The sequence below is a fragment of the Nuphar pumila genome, chromosome 11 (assembly GCF_984573655.1).
Source record: "Nuphar pumila chromosome 11, dmNupPumi1.hap1.1, whole genome shotgun sequence".
In the NCBI taxonomy this organism is placed as follows: Eukaryota; Viridiplantae; Streptophyta; class Magnoliopsida; order Nymphaeales; family Nymphaeaceae; genus Nuphar; species Nuphar pumila.
The window spans coordinates 2,755,126-2,774,348 of record NC_143259.1 but is presented as its reverse complement, the minus strand read 5'-3'; the positions used below and the strand labels follow the sequence as shown (position 1 = coordinate 2,774,348).

Here is a 19,223-nt window from a genome sequence, read left to right as displayed (position 1 = left end):
TCCCAACCCTCTTTTTCTTTTCTTCTTTCGCTGCTCCCGCTCCCGCCCGTCGCCCTCTCCCTCTCGCCGCCCTATCCGTCCCGTCGGCCTCTCTCCGGCCACCACCGTCCACCGTTCGCCGGTTGTCGATCCCCGTCAGCCTTTCGCTGCCACCCGGAGACAGGTAATTTGTAAAATTCCGGCAGGGGGTCGACCCCCTGCGTTTTTCGGCAGGGGGTCGACCCAAGCAGGGGGTCGACCCCCTGCGTTTTCCTATAGGGGGTCGACCCTCTGTGTTTTTCGGTAGGGGGTCGACCCCCTGCGTTTCGTTAGGTCATTGGGTGTTGGGCTTCTCAAGGCCTATGCAAGATGTTTTCATTTGCCTCGATTTTTTTTTTGTGACTTCATTTTAAAACAGTGTTTTTTGCAGATTTCTCAATGGAACCCGCTTGTGCTCAGCTACCCGTGGTAGGTAAGTGACAAAAACAATGCAAATCGGGTAAATACCCGTGGTGAGTAAGTGATGCAAGCACATCACATGTTATTTAATTTATTAGATGTAACACTTTATTGTTCACACACTCACTTAGTTGTTGATATCTAGGGCTGCTTTGTTGGAGTTCGGAGATCATGCTGTGCATGATTTTAATGTATGAATGTAGAAGTGTTCTTATTCTTGGAGTACGGATTTCATGCTAGGCATGATAGTAGTTAGTGAAATATTGAAGTGTGTTCGCTGCAGGTACATGTTTGACATTTGTTTGATATGAATGTTTTCGATGTATTACAATGTTTGATGTAATTGTATCAATGCTTGCATGTAGTTACTTTCAATTGGATTATGGCTTCCATGAGAAATTGTATAATGAAAGCATGCTTCAAATGAATGTATTGTGTCAATAATAGTTTGCACATGAAAATATTAAGTTATCATCAATGCACGCATCATAATTCTTGTTATTGTAAGACATCATATATTGCATGATAAATTTGATATTTTCTTCATCATAGCATTCTGATGGTTCTCTTTTAATTGGTTAGGTTATTATTCGTAACATCATACAAAAATGACTGCAAACCATGAATGGATGTACCGTAGGATAGTGGACAATGAGTTATCGCTTGAATATATGGATAGTGTTAAAAGTTTTATTGAATTTGCAACAACAAGTGTCAGTACAATGGATCCCACAGGTCGGATTAAGTGTCCCTGCAAGATTTGTAAGAATAATCGATTTGTAGAACCTCGTGGCGTTAGACATCACCTGTACAGGAAGGGTTTTGTGAGTGATTATCAGAATTGGATGTTTCATGGGAAAAAATTTAGAAACAATTTTGATGCACGGATGAATGTGGTGCACGATAATCCATATATGGATTTGATATTTGATGTCGCAGGAACAGAACCGGGTTCTGATATGAGTCCTAGTGATGTAAGAACTGTCGTAGATGAAGAATCACCAAACGATGCAGCTAGTAGATTTTACGATTTACTTAGAGATGCTGATGAGCCACTTTAGAACGGTTGCGAGAGTCACACTATCTTGTCTGCAGTTCTTCAACTAATGAATTTAAAGTCCGAGTATAATTTGAGTCAATCATGATTTGACCGTTTGTGCATGATTGTGAAGAGTATGTTGCCCAAAGATGAGAAATTGCCACAAAATTTCTATTGTGCGAAAGTTATGGTCAATGCTCTAGGTATGGAGTATAAAAAGATTGATGCTTGTCCAAATCACTGCATGTTGTATTTCAAGGATCTGGAAAACAACATATCATGCCCGTCATGTAGGCATCCTCGGTTCAAGCCAAAAACAAGAGACAATGGTAGCACAAGATTAAAGGAAGTTTCATACAAGTCGCTCTGTTACTTTCCTATCACTCCTAGATTGCAACAATTGTATATTCTTCAAGGACAACTAAACACATGAGATGACATGCAAATAAAGTTCGACACGATGAAAACAAGATCATGCATCCTGTTGACGCTGAAGTTTGGAAGCACTTTGATCGTACTCATCAGAACTTCGCAATGGAAGTGCGAAATGTTAGACTCGGTCTATGTACAGATGGATTTAATCCATTTGGGGGTAGATCAACTCCATACTCATGCTGACCAGTATTTGTAACTCCATACAACCTTCTACCAAGCTTGTGTATGAAACGTCCAAATCTTTTCTTGTCTTTGTTGATCCCTGGTTCAACCTCACCTGACCAAAATCTTGATGTATATTTAAGGTCATTGATTGATGAACTAAAAGTACTGTGAGATGACGATGTTACCACGTATGATGCCCACAAAAAACAAAATTTCAATATGAATGCCGCTGTTCTATGGACAATCAGTGACTTCCCTGCATATGGTATGCTATCTGGTTTGAGCACACATGGAAGGTTGACATATCTGTACTGCATGGAGGATTCCAAAGCTTTTAGATTGACGCATAAAAGGAAGCCTTGCTGGTTTGAGTGCCATCGTTGATTTCTACCCAGCGACCATCCGTTCCGACGATAAAAGAATGTGTTTAGAGCAGACACAACTGAAATGAAAGGTCCATCCACAAGATTGTCTGGCATAGAGATTCTAAGAAGATTACGATACTTTCCAGATGTATTAACAGATGCCCGCAGTCCAACACCCTTCCGTGGATTTGGAAAGGATCACAATTGGACAAAAAAATCTATTTTTTGGGAACTACCATATTGGTCGATCCTATTGATACGACATAATTTGGATGTGATGCATATGGAGAAAAATGTGTTTGATAATGTGTTTAATACAATAATGAATGTTAAAGGGAAAATAAAGGATAATCCGAAGGTCCGTATGGATTTAAAAGTAATATGTAAAAGACCAGAATTGGAACTCAAATAGTATAATGGCAAAGTACTGAAACCTAAGGCAAAATACGTGCTTGGACCTGATCAAATAAAGTATATATGTTAATGGTTGAGACAATTGAGATTTCCAGATGGATATGTCTCTAACATTGCTTGGGCTGTGAAGATTGACGATGGACAGTTATATGGGTTGAAGAGCCATGATTGTCATGTCATTATGCAATGATTGATACCCTAGCATTCCATGATATGTTAGACAAACCTATATGGGGGGTATTGTCTGAGTTGAGTAGATTTTTTAGAATGTTGTGCACATCGGAAGTCGTAGTATCTGATGTAAATAATCTTGAGGACTCTGTCATCACCGCTGTTTGTCTGCTAGAAAAGATTTTTCTGCCATCATTTTTCGATGTCATGGAACATTTGATTATACATTTGCCATATGAACTAAGAGTTGGTGGCCCTGTGCAATATCGATGGATGCACCCATCTGAAAGCTATATGTGTTTTTATATTTGTCTCTTTAATGACAGATATTTCAAATTTGAAATGTATATTTTTGCCAGATGCATGTTTGACCTCAAAAAAAAAAGTTTGTAATAAAGCAAGAGTAGAAGGCTCTATTTGTGAGGCATACACTTTAGAAGAGATTTCAAATTTCTCATCTATGTACTTTGAACCTCACATTCTAACACGTTACACATGTCCGCCTCGTAACAATGAAAGAGAACAAGTAACTGTAGCTGACAAGCTGTCGATATTTCAACCACTTGGGTATGCATTTGGTAGTTGCCGATCAAGGCTCTTGACAGATCGAGAGCAAGACACAACACACATCTATATTCTTTTTAATTTCTCAGCGATCGACCCATACATCCAGTAAGTATATGTAGACGCAACACAATTATAAATCCTTTTATGTTCTATACGTGCATACATGGTTCGGTAATATAAGTATTTGTGGTTTGCAGATGCTTTGATCTGGAGTTGCGAAGAGAAGTTTCACATCTCACTGATGCAGAAGTACAAAAAGAATGTGAAACTAAGTTTGTGGAGTGGTTGAAACAGTTGGTAAGGATGCTAACATAAATTTTGTACTTGTAAACAACACTAAGTTACTTAATTGGTCGTGATCACAATCATTGTTTATGTTTGTGCGTAGGTTCGCCATGATGATGTTAAAGATCAAGGAATATGTGATTTAGAAAATGGTCTGACCAAAGTTGTGCAATGCTACAACGGGTACATCGTAAATGGTTATTGATTCCATACAAAAGATTATGATATAAACAAATCAATGATGAATAGTGGCGTGTGTGTCAAGGGTAGCAGCTACGGTAAAAATGAACATGATTACTACAGTGTTATAGAGAAAATAATGGAGTTGACTTACTTAGGCATAAATAATAAGATAACTTTATTCAAGTGTCATTGGTTTGATCCAACTGCAACAAGACTCGACAAAGCCTCAAGCATTGTGGAGGTGAATCATAAATCAAGGTTTGGAACATATGAATCATTCATATTAGCCTCACAAGCTCAACAGGTTTATTATACTCCACATCCGAGTATAAAAAAATCAGATAGAAATGAATGGTGGGCAATTTGCAAGGTGAAGTCCAAACTATACCCTGAGTATGATCAGTTACAGGAAGACAAGTTAGCTGAAGACAATGATTACTATCAATCAGATGATATCTATGACTTCTCTTATGGTCACGATGTTGCGCATGATATGCATGTCATATCTCAATTAGCCGATGAAACATTCATAGAAGAATTTGATCCAAATGATATACCAAGTGGATGGGTAAACAATGAAGAAGAAGAAGAAGAATATGAAAGTCAAACAAGTGACGAGGAAGAATTTTCAAGCTAGTGAGCAAAATCTTGTAATACAAACCTCTATTTAAATGCATTGCAATACTTGATGTGAATGATTTGAATGATTTGAATGTATTGTAATACTTGATGTGAATGAATGAGTTGTATTGCAATACTTGATGTGAATGATTTGAATTATTTGAATGTATTGTAATACTTGATACGAATGATTTGAATGCATTGCAATACTTGATGTGAATGATTTGAATGTATTGTAATACTTGATGCGAATGAATAGGTTGTATTGCAATACTTGATGTGAATGATTTGAATTGTTTGAATGTATTGTAATACTTGATGCGAATGATTTGAATGCATTGCAATACTTGATGTAAATGATTTGAATGCATTGCAATACTTGATGTGAATGACTTGAATGTATTGTAATACTTGATGTGAATGACTTGAATGTATTATAATACTTGATGTGAATGACTTGAATGTATTATAATACTTGATGTGAATGACTTGAATTATTTGAATGTATTGTAATACTTGATGCGAATGATTTGAATGCATTGCAATACTTGATGTGAATGATTTGAATGCATTGCAATACTTGATGTGAATGACTTGAATGTATTGTAATACTTGATGTGAATGACTTGAATGTATTATAATACTTGATGTGAATGACTTGAATGTATTGTAATACTTGATGCGAATTATTTGAATGTATTGTAATACTTGGTGCGAATGATTTGAATGCATTGCAATAGTTGATGTAAATGATTTGAATGCATTGCAATACTTGATGTGAATGACTTGAATGTTTTATAATACTTGATGCGAATTATTTGAATTATTTGAATGTATTGTAATACTTGGTGCGAATGATTTGAATGCATTGCAATAGTTGATGTGAATGATTTGAATGCATTACAATACTTGATGTGAATGACTTGAATGTTTTATAATACTTGATGTGAATGACTTGAATGTATTATAATACTTGATGTGAATGACTTGAATGTATTGTAATACTTGATGCGAATTATTTGAATGTATTGTATTGTACTTGATGTGAATGATTTGAATTATTTGAATGTATTGTAATACTTGTTGCGAATCATTTAAATGTATTGCAATACTTGATGCGAATGATTTGAATGCATTGTAATACTTGATGTGAATTATTTGAATGTATTGTATGACATTTGTTATTTGTTAGAATATGGTTCGTGGAGGTTACAGTGGTCGTTCATCCAGTAGTAACCAGGCTCAGCCTTCATTTTCACGGGCTCCTGTGATAGGTATATCATTTAACTAATTGGATGCTTGATTAGTTGAAATGTGCATTCTGAGAATTTTTAACATATTTTTTTACAGATGATGTTTCGCCTGTATACGACCCACCTACATCAGTTGATCACACAAATCAGAAGCCAACACAGGATGCAATGTCTTCTCAGTCTGGCACAAGAAGACTCATTCAAATAGTGTATATCGATAATCGACCGTAAGTATTTTATTTTCAATTATTGCATATCTTATAAATATTTTATATTGATATTTACTGTGTACCAATTCATATACAACACAAGGTTTGAGTCACAAGAAGTAGTACATGAGATTAGAAATTTACTTCTTCAACATCTACCAGGATCAGTCGCTCAATGAAAAGAGTATCCAAAAGAGATGATAGACAGATTGTGGTCCTCATTCACGGTATATAGTTGTTTGTCATAGTTAATGTGTTTCATATTTATTTATTTTTTTATAACCATGTCTACTAACTTTTTGAAAATATATATAGGCTTCAAGAAAATGTGCTGTGGTGTATGTTGTTTGCTGATGATATTGTTTTGATTGATGAGTCTAGAGTTGGGGTTAATGCTAAGTTAGAATTATGAAGACAGACATTGGAAGCAAGAGGTTTTAAGTTGAGTAAGAGTAAGACAGAATACATGGAATGTCGATTTAGTAAGCAACAAAATAGAGATGAGAGTGTAGTGAAGCTTGGTGAGCAAGAAATACCGGTGGATGATTCTTTCAAATATTTGGGATCTATCATTCAAAAGTATGGAGAAATTGATGGAGATGTAAATCATAGGATAAAGGTTGGGTGGATGAAATGGAAGAGTGCAACTGGAGTGTTGTGCGATCGTAGAATGCCATTGCGGTTGAAGGGAAAGTTTTATAGGACGACTATTAGGCCCGCTTTACTATATGGTACGGAATGTTTGGCTGCCAAGAGACATCATATTCAAAAAATGAGTGTAGCTGAGATGCGTATGCTGAGATGGATGTGTGGAAATACAATAAAAGATAAGATTCGGAACGAGGAGATACGTAAGAAGGTAGGCATTGCACCCATTGAAAATAAGATGAGAGAGAATCGTTTACGGTGGTTTAGACATATTCGACGAAGGCCTAATGATGCTCCAGTTAGAGGGATGGAGAAATGAAAAAATATATTAGTTAAAAGAGGTCGGGGTAGGCCTAGGAAGACATGGATGGAGGTGATAGGAAAGGATACGAATGCTTTGAACCTCACCGAGGACATGGCATTGGATAGAAATGAATGGAGGAGAAGGATTCATGTGGAAGACCCAGAATGATTTTCTTTGTTGGTTCATATCGCCGACCCCAATTGTTTTGGGATGAAGGCGTAGTTGTTGTTGTTTGTTGTATATAGGCTTCGAATCGCTTCACGACTACGGTGGAGGAACATGATGCAAGGAAGGTGTGACAGAGGGTGGCTGCCAATCGATTTGCAGACATGCTGAACAATATGAAGACTACGACAAAAACAACATCTGGCGGAATAGATGATCCACTACAGTGGAAGGGCCATGACCCTATTACTATCAGGAGAGATTATTAGGATGGAATGTGCGACAAGTGGGCGGGGGATGCATTTCAAAATCGCTTTGCGAAAGTTGCACAAAATCGAGCGAAAATGCCCGAAGCCCATCTACACACAGGAGGATCTAAGACTTTTGGGAGCCACCTGAAGAAAATGGTAACTCATCAATATATAATATTAATTTTATAAGTATTGTTGCAAACTTGTTTACTAAATATTTTATCATTTAACTTCGCAGGAAGCAAAAAAAGGAGGCATTGTACCATATAAAGATGTGTTTGTTGAAACACATAAACGGAAGACCACGGGAGACTTCGTATCAGAGAAGGCGAGAACGACAACGGTATGTATTTATTCTATTAATAATCATTGAAATATGCAAGTTATCATAATGTTATCATTAATTATTAATGCATACTTTAAACATTATTTTGTAGAAGGCATATGAGCAACAGATGGTAGAGCGATATGGCGATGATGCTACTCAGCATCCATCATTTGATCCTGCAGCATGAGTGACTACAGCAGGTGAACCCAAAAAGGGTCGTGTGTTCAAGTTTGGGAGTAATATGAACACTTAAACTGTTATTGCTTCTTCCAGTTACGGCTCACAGACTTCTTCCGTCAACATAAGCTCCAAGCAGCATCCTATTCTTTTCGGTGATGATGTACGTCAGATCGTTAAGGACACAATGTGTGACTACTTTCATGAAATCGTCGTTGACGTTCTCTGAGCTGAGTTCAACAGTTTTTTGCTGAACACGGGAACTTCGATTGCAGATCCCTCTCAGGTATGAAAGTTTCATGCAATATATTTCATGTCGTTATATTTCATTTAACTTTGATTGCCTTAACATATTTATTTTTTTTTACTGCCTTAGAACACATATGAGCATGCTATAATCACATATTCAGTTTTTTGACTGCCGTAGAACACATATGAGCATGCTAGAATCACATATACAGTTTTTTGCCTGCCTTAGAGTACATATGAGCATGGTAGAATCACATATAGAGTTTTTTTTACTGCTTTAGAACACATATGAGCATGCTATAATCATATGTTCAGTTTTTTGACTGCCTTAGAACACATATGAGCATGATCGAATCACATATATAGCTTTTTGCTTGGCTTAGAGCACATATAAGCATAGTAGAATCACATATAGAGTTTTTTGCCTGCCTTAGAGCACATATGAGCATGCTATAATCACATATGAAGTTTTTTGCCTGCCTTAGAGCACATATGAGCATGATAGAATCACATATAAAGTTTTTTGACTGCCTTAGAACACATATGAGCATGCTATAATCACATATTCAGTTTTTTGACTGGCTTAGAACATATATGAGCATGCTATAATCACATATTCAGTTTTTTGACTGCCTTAAAACACATATGAGCATGCTAGAATCACATATAGAGTTTTTTTACTGCCTTAGAACACATATCATTCATGATAAAATCACATATAAAGCTTTTTGCTTTGCCTGCTTTAGAGCACATATCAGCATGATAGAATCACATATAGAGTTTTTCTGACTGCCTTAGAACACATATGAGCATGATATAATCGCATATTCAATTTTTTGACTGCCTTAGAACACATATGAGCATGATCGAATCACATATATAGCTTTTTGCCTGCCTTAGAGCACATATGAGCATGGTAGAATCACATATAGAGTTTTTTTTGCTGCCTTAGAACACATATAAGCATGATATAATCACATATAGAGTTTTTTTACTGCTTTAGAACACATATCATTCATGATAGAATCACATATAAAATTTTTTTCCTGCCTTAGAGCACATATGAGCATGATAGAATCACATATAGAGTTTTTTACAGCCTTAGAACACATATGAGCACATGATAGAATCACATATAGTGTATAATTTATTTCAATATATTTTGTTTATCAATACTGATTGTTCTTTTCTTGTGTAGGTTGCTAGCGATACTCAGCGTAGCGGACCTGAAGGGACAGATCAAAGCAATGAACAAGAAGACGCACAAAATCTTGGCGATGATTACATTAATGTGTTGAATTTGTTCTATTTTTTTTTGTTTCAAAAATATAATTGTTGAATTGTAAATAATTAAACTTGTTAATTTTAAAGTGGAACGATTAATTGTTTTAGTTTCCTTTTATATGAAATTTTATGTGTACTTTATTTTTTATTTACAGGAAATATAAATTATACATGAAATATAAATTGTAGCATTCTCGATATTTAATTTTCAAATAATTTTTTTTTCTTGTTTGCGACGGATTAGCGACATATATATCCGTCGCTATACATATAATTTAGCGATGACTGTAAATCCGTCGCCAAGCCGAGGTCACCGTTTAGTACCGACGAATTTGCGACGGAATCCTTCGTTCGTTATTATGTCGCAATTAGCGACGGAACAAGCAACAAATTTATTCCGTCTCCAGTTAGCGTCGAAAAATTCGCGACGTAAGCTATCCGTCGCTAAGTCGGTTAGCGACAGAATAGCGACGGAATGAGGTCGTCGCTAATCCACTGCTTTGTTGTAGTGGCGGGGCGGGGCCCCGTTGTCCCCCGGTCCACTGCCATCCCTACCATCGCATATATAGTATGACATTCGTCAGCTGTCATGCAAATCTCTTTTAAGTAAATGATCATCAAGAATGTTCACAAATGTGTGACGACAATGTCCTTGACCTTTGCACTTTGGCCGATCTTTGCAAATAAGGTATTACCTTCATATATATAGTACAAAATTTATGAGCTATCACGCGAATATTCTTTAAGTAAATGTTCTTAAAGGAGATCTGCATATGTGTGGAGATATTTACATATTAGTGTTGTGAATGTCCTCGACCTTCGCACTCAGGTCGATCTCTGCAAATAAGGTATTACCTTTATAAATTTGAGGAATATCTTGCTTATGAATATCTCATTATTTTGCGAATGTCCGTATAAGCATTAAATGCGACCATCGTTAATATAAAAGTGATGATTCACATTCGTGAGCTATTTTTGTATAAACTAGAGTTTTTTGTGGCCCTAACGCTCTTTTCCTGACAAAAATTTTCCAACAATTTTTCAGTGAATATTGTTGGTGATTTTTCTATGACTATTTATGGCTATTCATCGGCGACACTTCATCGATAACTTTTTTAGAATCATTGATGATGGTTTTTTTTTGTAAGCATATATTTAGTGGTTAAATCAGTTTTTTTTTTTGAAAAAAGACATGAATAAGTTATTTTGTAGAAAAATAGCATGGTTTTTTATTTTTGCATGTTTAACAGCGTATTCCATTTTTTTCTTTGTTTAAATCATTTGCCAGTGAGTATCCATTTGTCACTTTGTTTCCTTAAGGATTGGTATGCCTCTATTTTTGAATTTTGTTATTTATTTGTTGAGTATCTTATATTATAAACATGAGTAAGGAACACATGCATCATTTTTGAGTTTTTTTTGTCATTTTCAATAGCCTATTATGTTTGTTTTTTGTAATGCATTTTTAATAGCCTATTCCCTGTCCCTATTGTGTGTCTACCTTTATTCCCTGTTTTGTTATTGTAGAAAGTTTTGAATTTGTTTATTACAAAATAATGACTGAAGAGATATTCTCATCAAAGGGAACCACACCCACACCATGTGCTATTGTTGAAATCTAATAGAAAAAAAATACATATTAGGTGAAACTTTCTACTATGAAGTTAAGAGTAAGCTTGACAAGTGGGTATAAAGGAACCTTGTTCCATGACCAAAAGTTGGGTGTCCAACATTTTCCACAAAAAATGCAGCCTCAGTAAGTTGAAACCCAAAAATTTGTGCTCAATCAAGCAACAACTAACACTTTTAATGTAGCCCAAATGTATGACTAAAGCTGAAAAAAGATTAATGTGTATGTAGCCTCGTTCAAGTCTCTCATCTTGAAAGCATTTAAGGAGGAGAAGGAGGACTGATATGTGCAATCAGTGGTGAATAAGTTTGAACCATTAGCTCAGTCTGAAGTTGTTGCTAACCTCAATGCCCGACTAACGTTGGAGATGCAATCACTTGTAATGGCAATAGCGAGATGAAGACGAAGAGTGTAAAGAATATAGATGAATGAATCTATACAGAGGCAGAGGTGTCTCGAAAAGCAGAGGATGCGAAGCCTGAGGTTGATGTGATGGTAGAGAATAGAGAAGTTGGATTGGATGATCTGCCAAAGGTTGAAGATGGGGTAGGAGTGGACATGAGGATTGGTTGAAGATGGGGTAGGAGTGGACAGGAGGATCATTTGGAGGGATTAGAGAAGGATCATCAGGAGTCTGAGGTGGAGGTCAAGGATAATAAGGTGTTTCACAACACGTATATGTGAATGTCACCACATATTTACTAACTTCCTTGATGATCAGTTACTTAAAAAAGATTCACATGGTATATCCCGAATGTCGTGCGGTATTTGCGATGGTTTGCAAGTTTTCATTAACAAGTGGTTCTCGTGGTATCTCATGAATGTCCTACCATATATGCGAATGTTGTTTGGTATTTGCAATGGTTCATATGTTTTCACTAATGGGAGGTTCACATGGGAGTTGTAAAAAGGAGCATACGCACACATTTAATGTGTGAATCTCCTTTTGCTCCTCTATTGTAATGAAAACAACAGGTTCACAAATTTGGTTATGCGAAATTCATGAGTTCGGTGACATCATCGTGCCAAACTACTTTTTAGTGAGCGATCGCGAGAATCCGATAACGTACTGATATATTGTGCGAACCTCATGAGGTTCGCTTGTGCGAAAAGTTACAATGTCCTAAAAAAGTCAGACATCCACAATTGTGGACATGGCGGATTTCGCAAATTCTAGGGTATTTCGAGAAACCTCTCATTTTTCAAGGACAGTAGGATCATTTTTCCACTCTCTTTTTCCATGCATTTTCTATATATACCTCTCATATGTTGCCCATGATCCCACCTCCCTTCTGTGGCAACATGATTGCCTGCATTCCATTGCTCTACTTGCATTGCCGCCTTTATCATCTTGTCAGGTTTTTCAGCATCCTATGGCTTTTACAGGCGAACTGGAGCTCTAGAAAATCCCATTGCCTTTGTGGAGGCAAAATTTACTATTTGAATATATTAGCATATAAAAAATAAAGGAAACTATTTTAAAAGTTAAAAGAAGGTTAAACTGAATTATTGAAAAAAGATGATAAAATTGGATTTATGATAGTTTTATTGGATTTTCTTTGTTTTGCAATTTTGTTTGCCATGAAATTGTAATAACTTCAAATTATCCACGATATTTGTGACTGAGATGAACAAATGCATGTGTCATGATCATTCACAGAAGTCTAAAATTCTTTTTTTCCTTCTTTCTATGGATGATCCTTTTTCCATCCATGTAATTAGCAGCACTTCAGTGGGAACGGAAAATGCATGGTTAAGGGTCGTATTGATCAGGCACAAGCCATTTTAAGAAGAAAGCTAAGGAAAAGAAAAAAAGAACTTGTGAAGAAACAAAAAGGGCCAACTTATTTTGATAATGTGTGTATAAACTATACTCAATATACCTGTTTTTAAAATGGTTCAATTATCTTGGCTGAAGAGTTTGGTGTCATTGATGTTGGTTTTCTAGTGACTAAAATGTTCGAGTGTATCACTGCAGTCTCCTCTATAATTCCTTTGTACATTTGCTTTTCCATCATTTTTTTATTTTATTACTTTTAGCTTGATCTAAAAGAAATAATATATGCAAGTCGGTGAGTGCATGGCTACACCTATCGCTTCACTGGGAAACTTCGTCATTAAAAAACAAACCTATTAATTAAGAGGACATGGCTTTATTGGGCCAAAAACAAGCCTATTATGCTTACCTTTACTTGATTTTTTTTAATGGGTAAAGCTGGTAACCATCCAGCCATATTTTCAGGATGTTTTCATCCACACACTGGACAGGGTGGCTAAGTGCCTACCCTACCATGAAATCATCAATAAGGGTTTGGGTTTGGATGCTGTGCCTATATATATATATGGCCATCTCGAGAGAGAGAGAGAGAGAGAGAGAGAGAGAGAGAGAGAGCGGAATGGGTAGGTAGAAATGATAGGTGCTAAATGAGTTTTTCAGGGTTTTTTTCATTTTATTTTAAAATTTTGAGGGTATAGATGAGATCTATGTACTTGATTTTATAGGGATCACCTCTTGACGTGTTTGATTCCGACACATGTGTGAGTTTTTTATAAGGTTCAAAAAAATGTGAGGCTCCAAATATAATTTTTTCATCCAAAACACATGATCCATGTGTAGATTCCTGGTAAATTGACCATGCCCAACACATTTACGAGGATGAAACTGTAAAAAAAAAAACACCGCACCTTCTCTCTCTCTCTCTCTCTCTCTCTCTATATATATATATATATATATATATATATATATATATATATATATATATATATATATATATATATATAAATCTGTGTGTGTGTGTGTGGTAACTGAAATATGTTTACCAACCAAATATGTTTACAGGTATGAATAAAGATTTTCACAGTTTTTTTTTTTTGTTTTACTTTTTTTAAAAATTTTACCATTTAAGGATGATTCAACAGTCGATTCCTAGCAAATGGACCATGCCAAATGCATCAGAAGGGTTAGATTTATTAAAAACCTATGAAAAACTTGATTCATACAAGGTTTGTACCCACCCTAATTTGGATTTAATGGCTCCCTCTCTTATTTTCACGCATCACTGCATTGAATTCTAGTGACTAAAATGTTCAGTGTCTGTCTGTCGGCGTAAAATCCCATGTCCCCCTTTGCTCAGCAGGAAGTACACTCAGCTTTGGCCCGAAAGTGAGCGAAGCTCATTGCAGGTTTTGAACTCATCAGTCCCTTGCCATAGAGCCCTTGTGGCCCCCTAAGTGAGTGCTAATGTGTTGCATGCATTATAAAATTTTATTAGAAATTAATTTTGCTCTTTGTTGGGACTGGAGGGAGAGAGGTGGTGGGTGATGCAGCCATCTTTTTAGACAAAGTAAATTAAATAAGAAAGAGAAGCAGGTGTGACACATATTGTAGCTAGGGTGTCAACGGGCTTGGTTTACCGGGATTCGACTCAAAGCAAACTCTATAGGGTTCGGGTATGGTGATAAATAAGAAGATCCGATTGAGACTCAGGTTCAGACCTGAAAGTCCGATTAATACATAGATCCTGGTATAGTTTGTGAAATTTTATATCAGACCCGGACCTGACCCGAGTTTCAATTAAGACCTGCAATTTTTCAATGTAAGAATGATAAAAAATATGGTTTTACTGGGTTTGTTTCATATATATAGTTCTTATCAGATCCGGGTATGATTTTAATTTCTTATAGTGGACTTGATTAAAACTGGATCTGGACCCAATACCATACCCAAAAATATGATCAAAGTCTAATTCCAGCTGGGTCCGAACCAAACCCGACCCATTGACACCCCTGATTGTAACACATTGTCCCACCTTATCCCCATTTATTTGGAGAATTGGAAGCATCCAAACATACAATACTGGGAAGGTGAGAATTAAAAAGGATTCTTGTGTCCTCATTTGTCACCGACACTTATCAGCCTGATTGTTTAGAGTAATATGCCTGCAATTAATTTAGTAGGGACCTAGGGATTATATATGAACCCTGTTAGAGGCATAAGCTTAATTATTGACATGTCCATAGATAATGAAACAAAATTTATCAACCTCCCCACAAGGCAGCTTACAGTAAACTGACTGGAGCAAGAGAAACAAGCATTGACCGGCTAAGTCAACCAGTCTTCACCCTTGACTCGCCGGCTTCGGCTGGTCCATGAGTCGATTTCACGAGGAAGTGCAGACCTTATCCCATGCAACTAACCCACACTGTAGAAGGCCAAAACATTTGATTAACCAAGTGGGTCAAGTCTCCAAAACTTTGGCCACCTTGACCAGCCGCCAAGTCCGTCAAAGCAGAACACCTTGATCAGTACTGCCTGGTCAACCTCACCCAAGACAAATCTTTGAGAACCATGGTAACCTCTTTCTTGCACTTATGGTCTGTTTTTTTTTTGAGTTTTACTCAAAGAAACCGCCTCAGGAACAGAGATCTAACCGCGCTGAGCTTGCCTTAGACAAGCCACCAGCTTATTGGCTTCATTCAATGCTCGATGTCGAGTTGACTTGGATCCATGCTTACTTTGACTTGGATGAATGGATATATGATGCAAACGGTTTCGGATCCTGAACAGCTAAATACAAGGAGGAGTCTTATGGGGAACAGCCAAAAATTGCAAAGCCTCCATCCTGGATCCAAGTAATAGCTCTTCAAGTAAACCTTAAGCAAAAATTACTGCTATTTATATGTTTAAATTTTTATAACGATGGTTCTAACAACATTGAACGATCCCATTATGAAAAAATTAGTCCTAAAAAGTTTCAACACGGTATGTTTTCGTCAATAAAATAAAGAACAGGGGCATGTAGGTCCATTTATTTTGATTGAAGAAAAATAATAATAAACGAATAAATCAAATAAATGAGAGAAGAAGATAACAAGACAAGGCGCTCAAAGACGTAAATGGAATCCAAGCTAATCCATAACTGAATTGTCGAAACCAACCCCGAGCAAAAGATTAAAAGGACAATTTCATCCCTCAACCTCAGCCAGACGGACGAGAACACTTGGCGCAAAACTTGGTACTCGTTACTACGAAAGCTCCAGGCTGTTTTAGTCATTAAGAGAATTCGAAAAGGCTCCACAGGGACGAGGGAACGGCTTCGCCGGGAAGTTCTCCAAATCGGCGACCGGAATTCCGTCCTTTGGCCGGAGTTCGCTAACCCTAGCTGACCAGAAGCCGCGGGAAGCCAAAGGGAGGATGAGGAGACAGAGGAGAGAGTGGAGGGACGTTGAAGACGCCCTTCAGATCGGCGACACTCGACCAGATGGTCGGAGTCAGTGGCGGGGCAGCCCAGTTCTCCGGAGGGCGGAGCTCCTCCTCGGCCTCCGGCTCTGGTTCTACTTCTACCACTTTCTTCTTCTTCCGGTAGACTCTGGCCTCGCTCGGCGACCAGTCGCTCCTCCCGGCCTCGAGCGGGAAGTTGAGGATGGCCTTGCTCCCCCTCATCGCGAAGGCCGATCGGTCGTACGCCCGCGCCGCATCGACAGCTGTGTCGAACGTCCCCAGCCAAAGCCTCGCACCCTGCCTCGCCGGGTCCCGGATCTCCGCCGCGAACTTCCCCCACGGCCGCCGCCTCACTCCCCGGTAGTGCCGTCCGTCCTCCTCTCTTCCGGAAGTGATGCTTACGGTCAAAGTTTCTGGGCGCCGGCGCTTTCCTCCACCGGTGGCGACGTTCCGGTGGTCGACCGATTGAGGAGCCAGGGGAGATCCGCCGCAGAAGGAGCTCGAGATGCCGATTTTTCGCTCGCGGGTCGGCGAGTCCTTTGTTGAGATCCGTTGATGGCGAGGATCGGGATCTTGGAAGAAATCGTCGAACGTCTCGGTCTTCGGCTCGATCAGCTGCAGATCGGAATCGGGATCCAGGAAACCAAGAGATTCCCTCATAAGACAGTCCGAACCCCTGAATTTCTTCTCAGAAGCGAACGATCCCCAATACGAATGTCCAAACTCGCGGGACTCTTCCAGAAGAACGTCGAAGAAATCCTCCGGGAACGCAGAATCGAACTTCGGCTCGAGAACTCCCGAGCCGGTGATTTTCATCTCGGGATCCGCCGGCACCGAGTCGGACTGGCGTCCTCCTCCGACTGTCTCGGCGAAGTGATGTAGGAGATGGTCGAGGCAACCCTCGAGAGACGACGAGTCGCCGAACAAGTGATCGTTGATCTTCTGGAGCACCATATGATCAGCATCATCTGATGATTCCATTCGAGGACTCTCCTTGGAAGCAGCAGAAACTCCAGAACCGATTCTAGTGATGATGATGTCGAAAGAATAAGAGGAGTCAGTGGAGAAGAGTGAGAGAGTGGCGGTATATATAAGAGGAGGAGGAAGAAGAAGAGGAGATAGTTCGCAGGAGATTCGTGGGATAATGCATGGAACCATCCCCAACTGTCAACTGTGGAGTAGGAGTCCCCACCATGTATTTTTGACCTCAAAATTCGTCAAACCAATTTCAAAGACCAAGAGTTTGGACAGAATTGTTGGTCTTTAATTAACTAAGGCGCTCCAACCCGTATGATGGAGAAAAATCGCTGCAGCGCATTGCCCCTTCATCTGGTTCAGTTTCATTGTCGGGCACGAGTTCGAATTCAAGTTCGATCAGCAACATGCCGTTGATTTGGATTGGATTTCGATCCAAAACTGAGTAACAGTTCAATTTGGGCTGTGATCCCTATATGTCCTGATCTGTTTTTACTTTGTTTACATATTAAGTCTGGATCTAGTTTTTCATAAAAGTTGAGATCAGATCCAGATATGGAACCTAGTCTGAATTAGGCATTTTTGACAAATTCAACCCTGCCAAAGCATTCGGCATGGTCCATTTGCTAAAAGAATCTATTGTTGGGTCGTGTATTTTTTTTGTGAAAAAATATGATTTTTGGATGCTTGAACGAATATTTACCAAAATTATGAGCTGTGTTGATTATTAAACCTTAAAAGATCTTTCTTATGCATCATAATCAGATGATCCAAGAGTAGTTTGTTTCTATGAAACCAAACATCTAGATTACATTCATACAATAAAATTTTTAAAAAAATAAAAAAACTATGAAAATCTCGGTTCATACTCCAGTTCACATATTTCTAGTGGTTATATATATATATATATAGTCACTAGAATATGAGAAGTGAAATATGAAAACTAGAGTATTAGAACTAGAAATATATATGAGCATGGTGAATTTGCTAAGAATCAACCAATGGATCATGTATTTTCGATGAAAAAATGTGATTTTTGAATGCTTGAATATTTATGAAGATTATGAGTCATTGATTTTAAGGCCTTGAAAAAATCTCATTTATGCATCAAAATAAGATGATTCAAGAACAAGTTCTTATAAAACTAATTAAGTATGCAGACCACATCCGTACAGTTACATTCAAAAGAAAAGAATAAAAAATCCATAAAAAATGCTGTTCATACATTAGTTCTCATATTCTAGTGACTATATATATAGAGAGAGAGATGACTACTGTTAACGTAGATTTGACACTGAATTTGGATCTGAATAGGATCCAATATAATATAACTAAATCCGATGGACCCTGTAAAAAACAATAAAAATTAAGCACTTTACATGTAAAAAAAAGCTGATAAGGTTTTGATCTAATAATCCAAATGAGATTTGACCTAAATTACTGATTCGAATTTTAAAAACACCATTTTAGCAAATTTGGTTAAAAAATCAAATCTTATTGTAAAGATCCAAATATGGAATTAATGTGCCAAACTGGGATTGGATATCAAATTGTATCTAATCACTTTCCAGCCTTGGTTCAAACCATGCCGGCCTTGAGCAGTCCATTGCTGGAATAGTGAGAGGCAAAAAAAATTTGTAGCTTTTAGTCTACAAGGGCTCCACTTATCAGGTACAGGACATCACAAGTTTGAAACCCACATATGGCATCTATTGCTATAAGGTTGAAGCTGGGTATACTTCCCGGTGAGCAAGGGGACCTCAAAAGTTTTACCAACCAGAGGCCAGCCAATGTATAATCGGTGATAACCGGTTTTTTTTCTTGAATTATCCAAAAAAAAATGATA

The 19,223-nt window shown here is 37.7% G+C and overlaps 1 protein-coding gene across 1 annotated transcript; it reads right to left on the bottom strand.

Annotated features, from left to right (window-relative positions):
* Nucleotides 1-15,980: 15,980 nt before the first annotated feature.
* On the bottom strand, nt 15,981-17,560 carry LOC149821627 (ethylene-responsive transcription factor 6-like). The gene has a single exon (XM_089981374.1). The coding sequence runs from the start codon at nt 17,558-17,560 to the stop codon at nt 16,340-16,342; it is 1,221 nt and encodes a 406-aa protein (XP_089837500.1). The 3' UTR covers nt 15,981-16,339.
* Nucleotides 17,561-19,223: the final 1,663 nt, after the last annotated feature.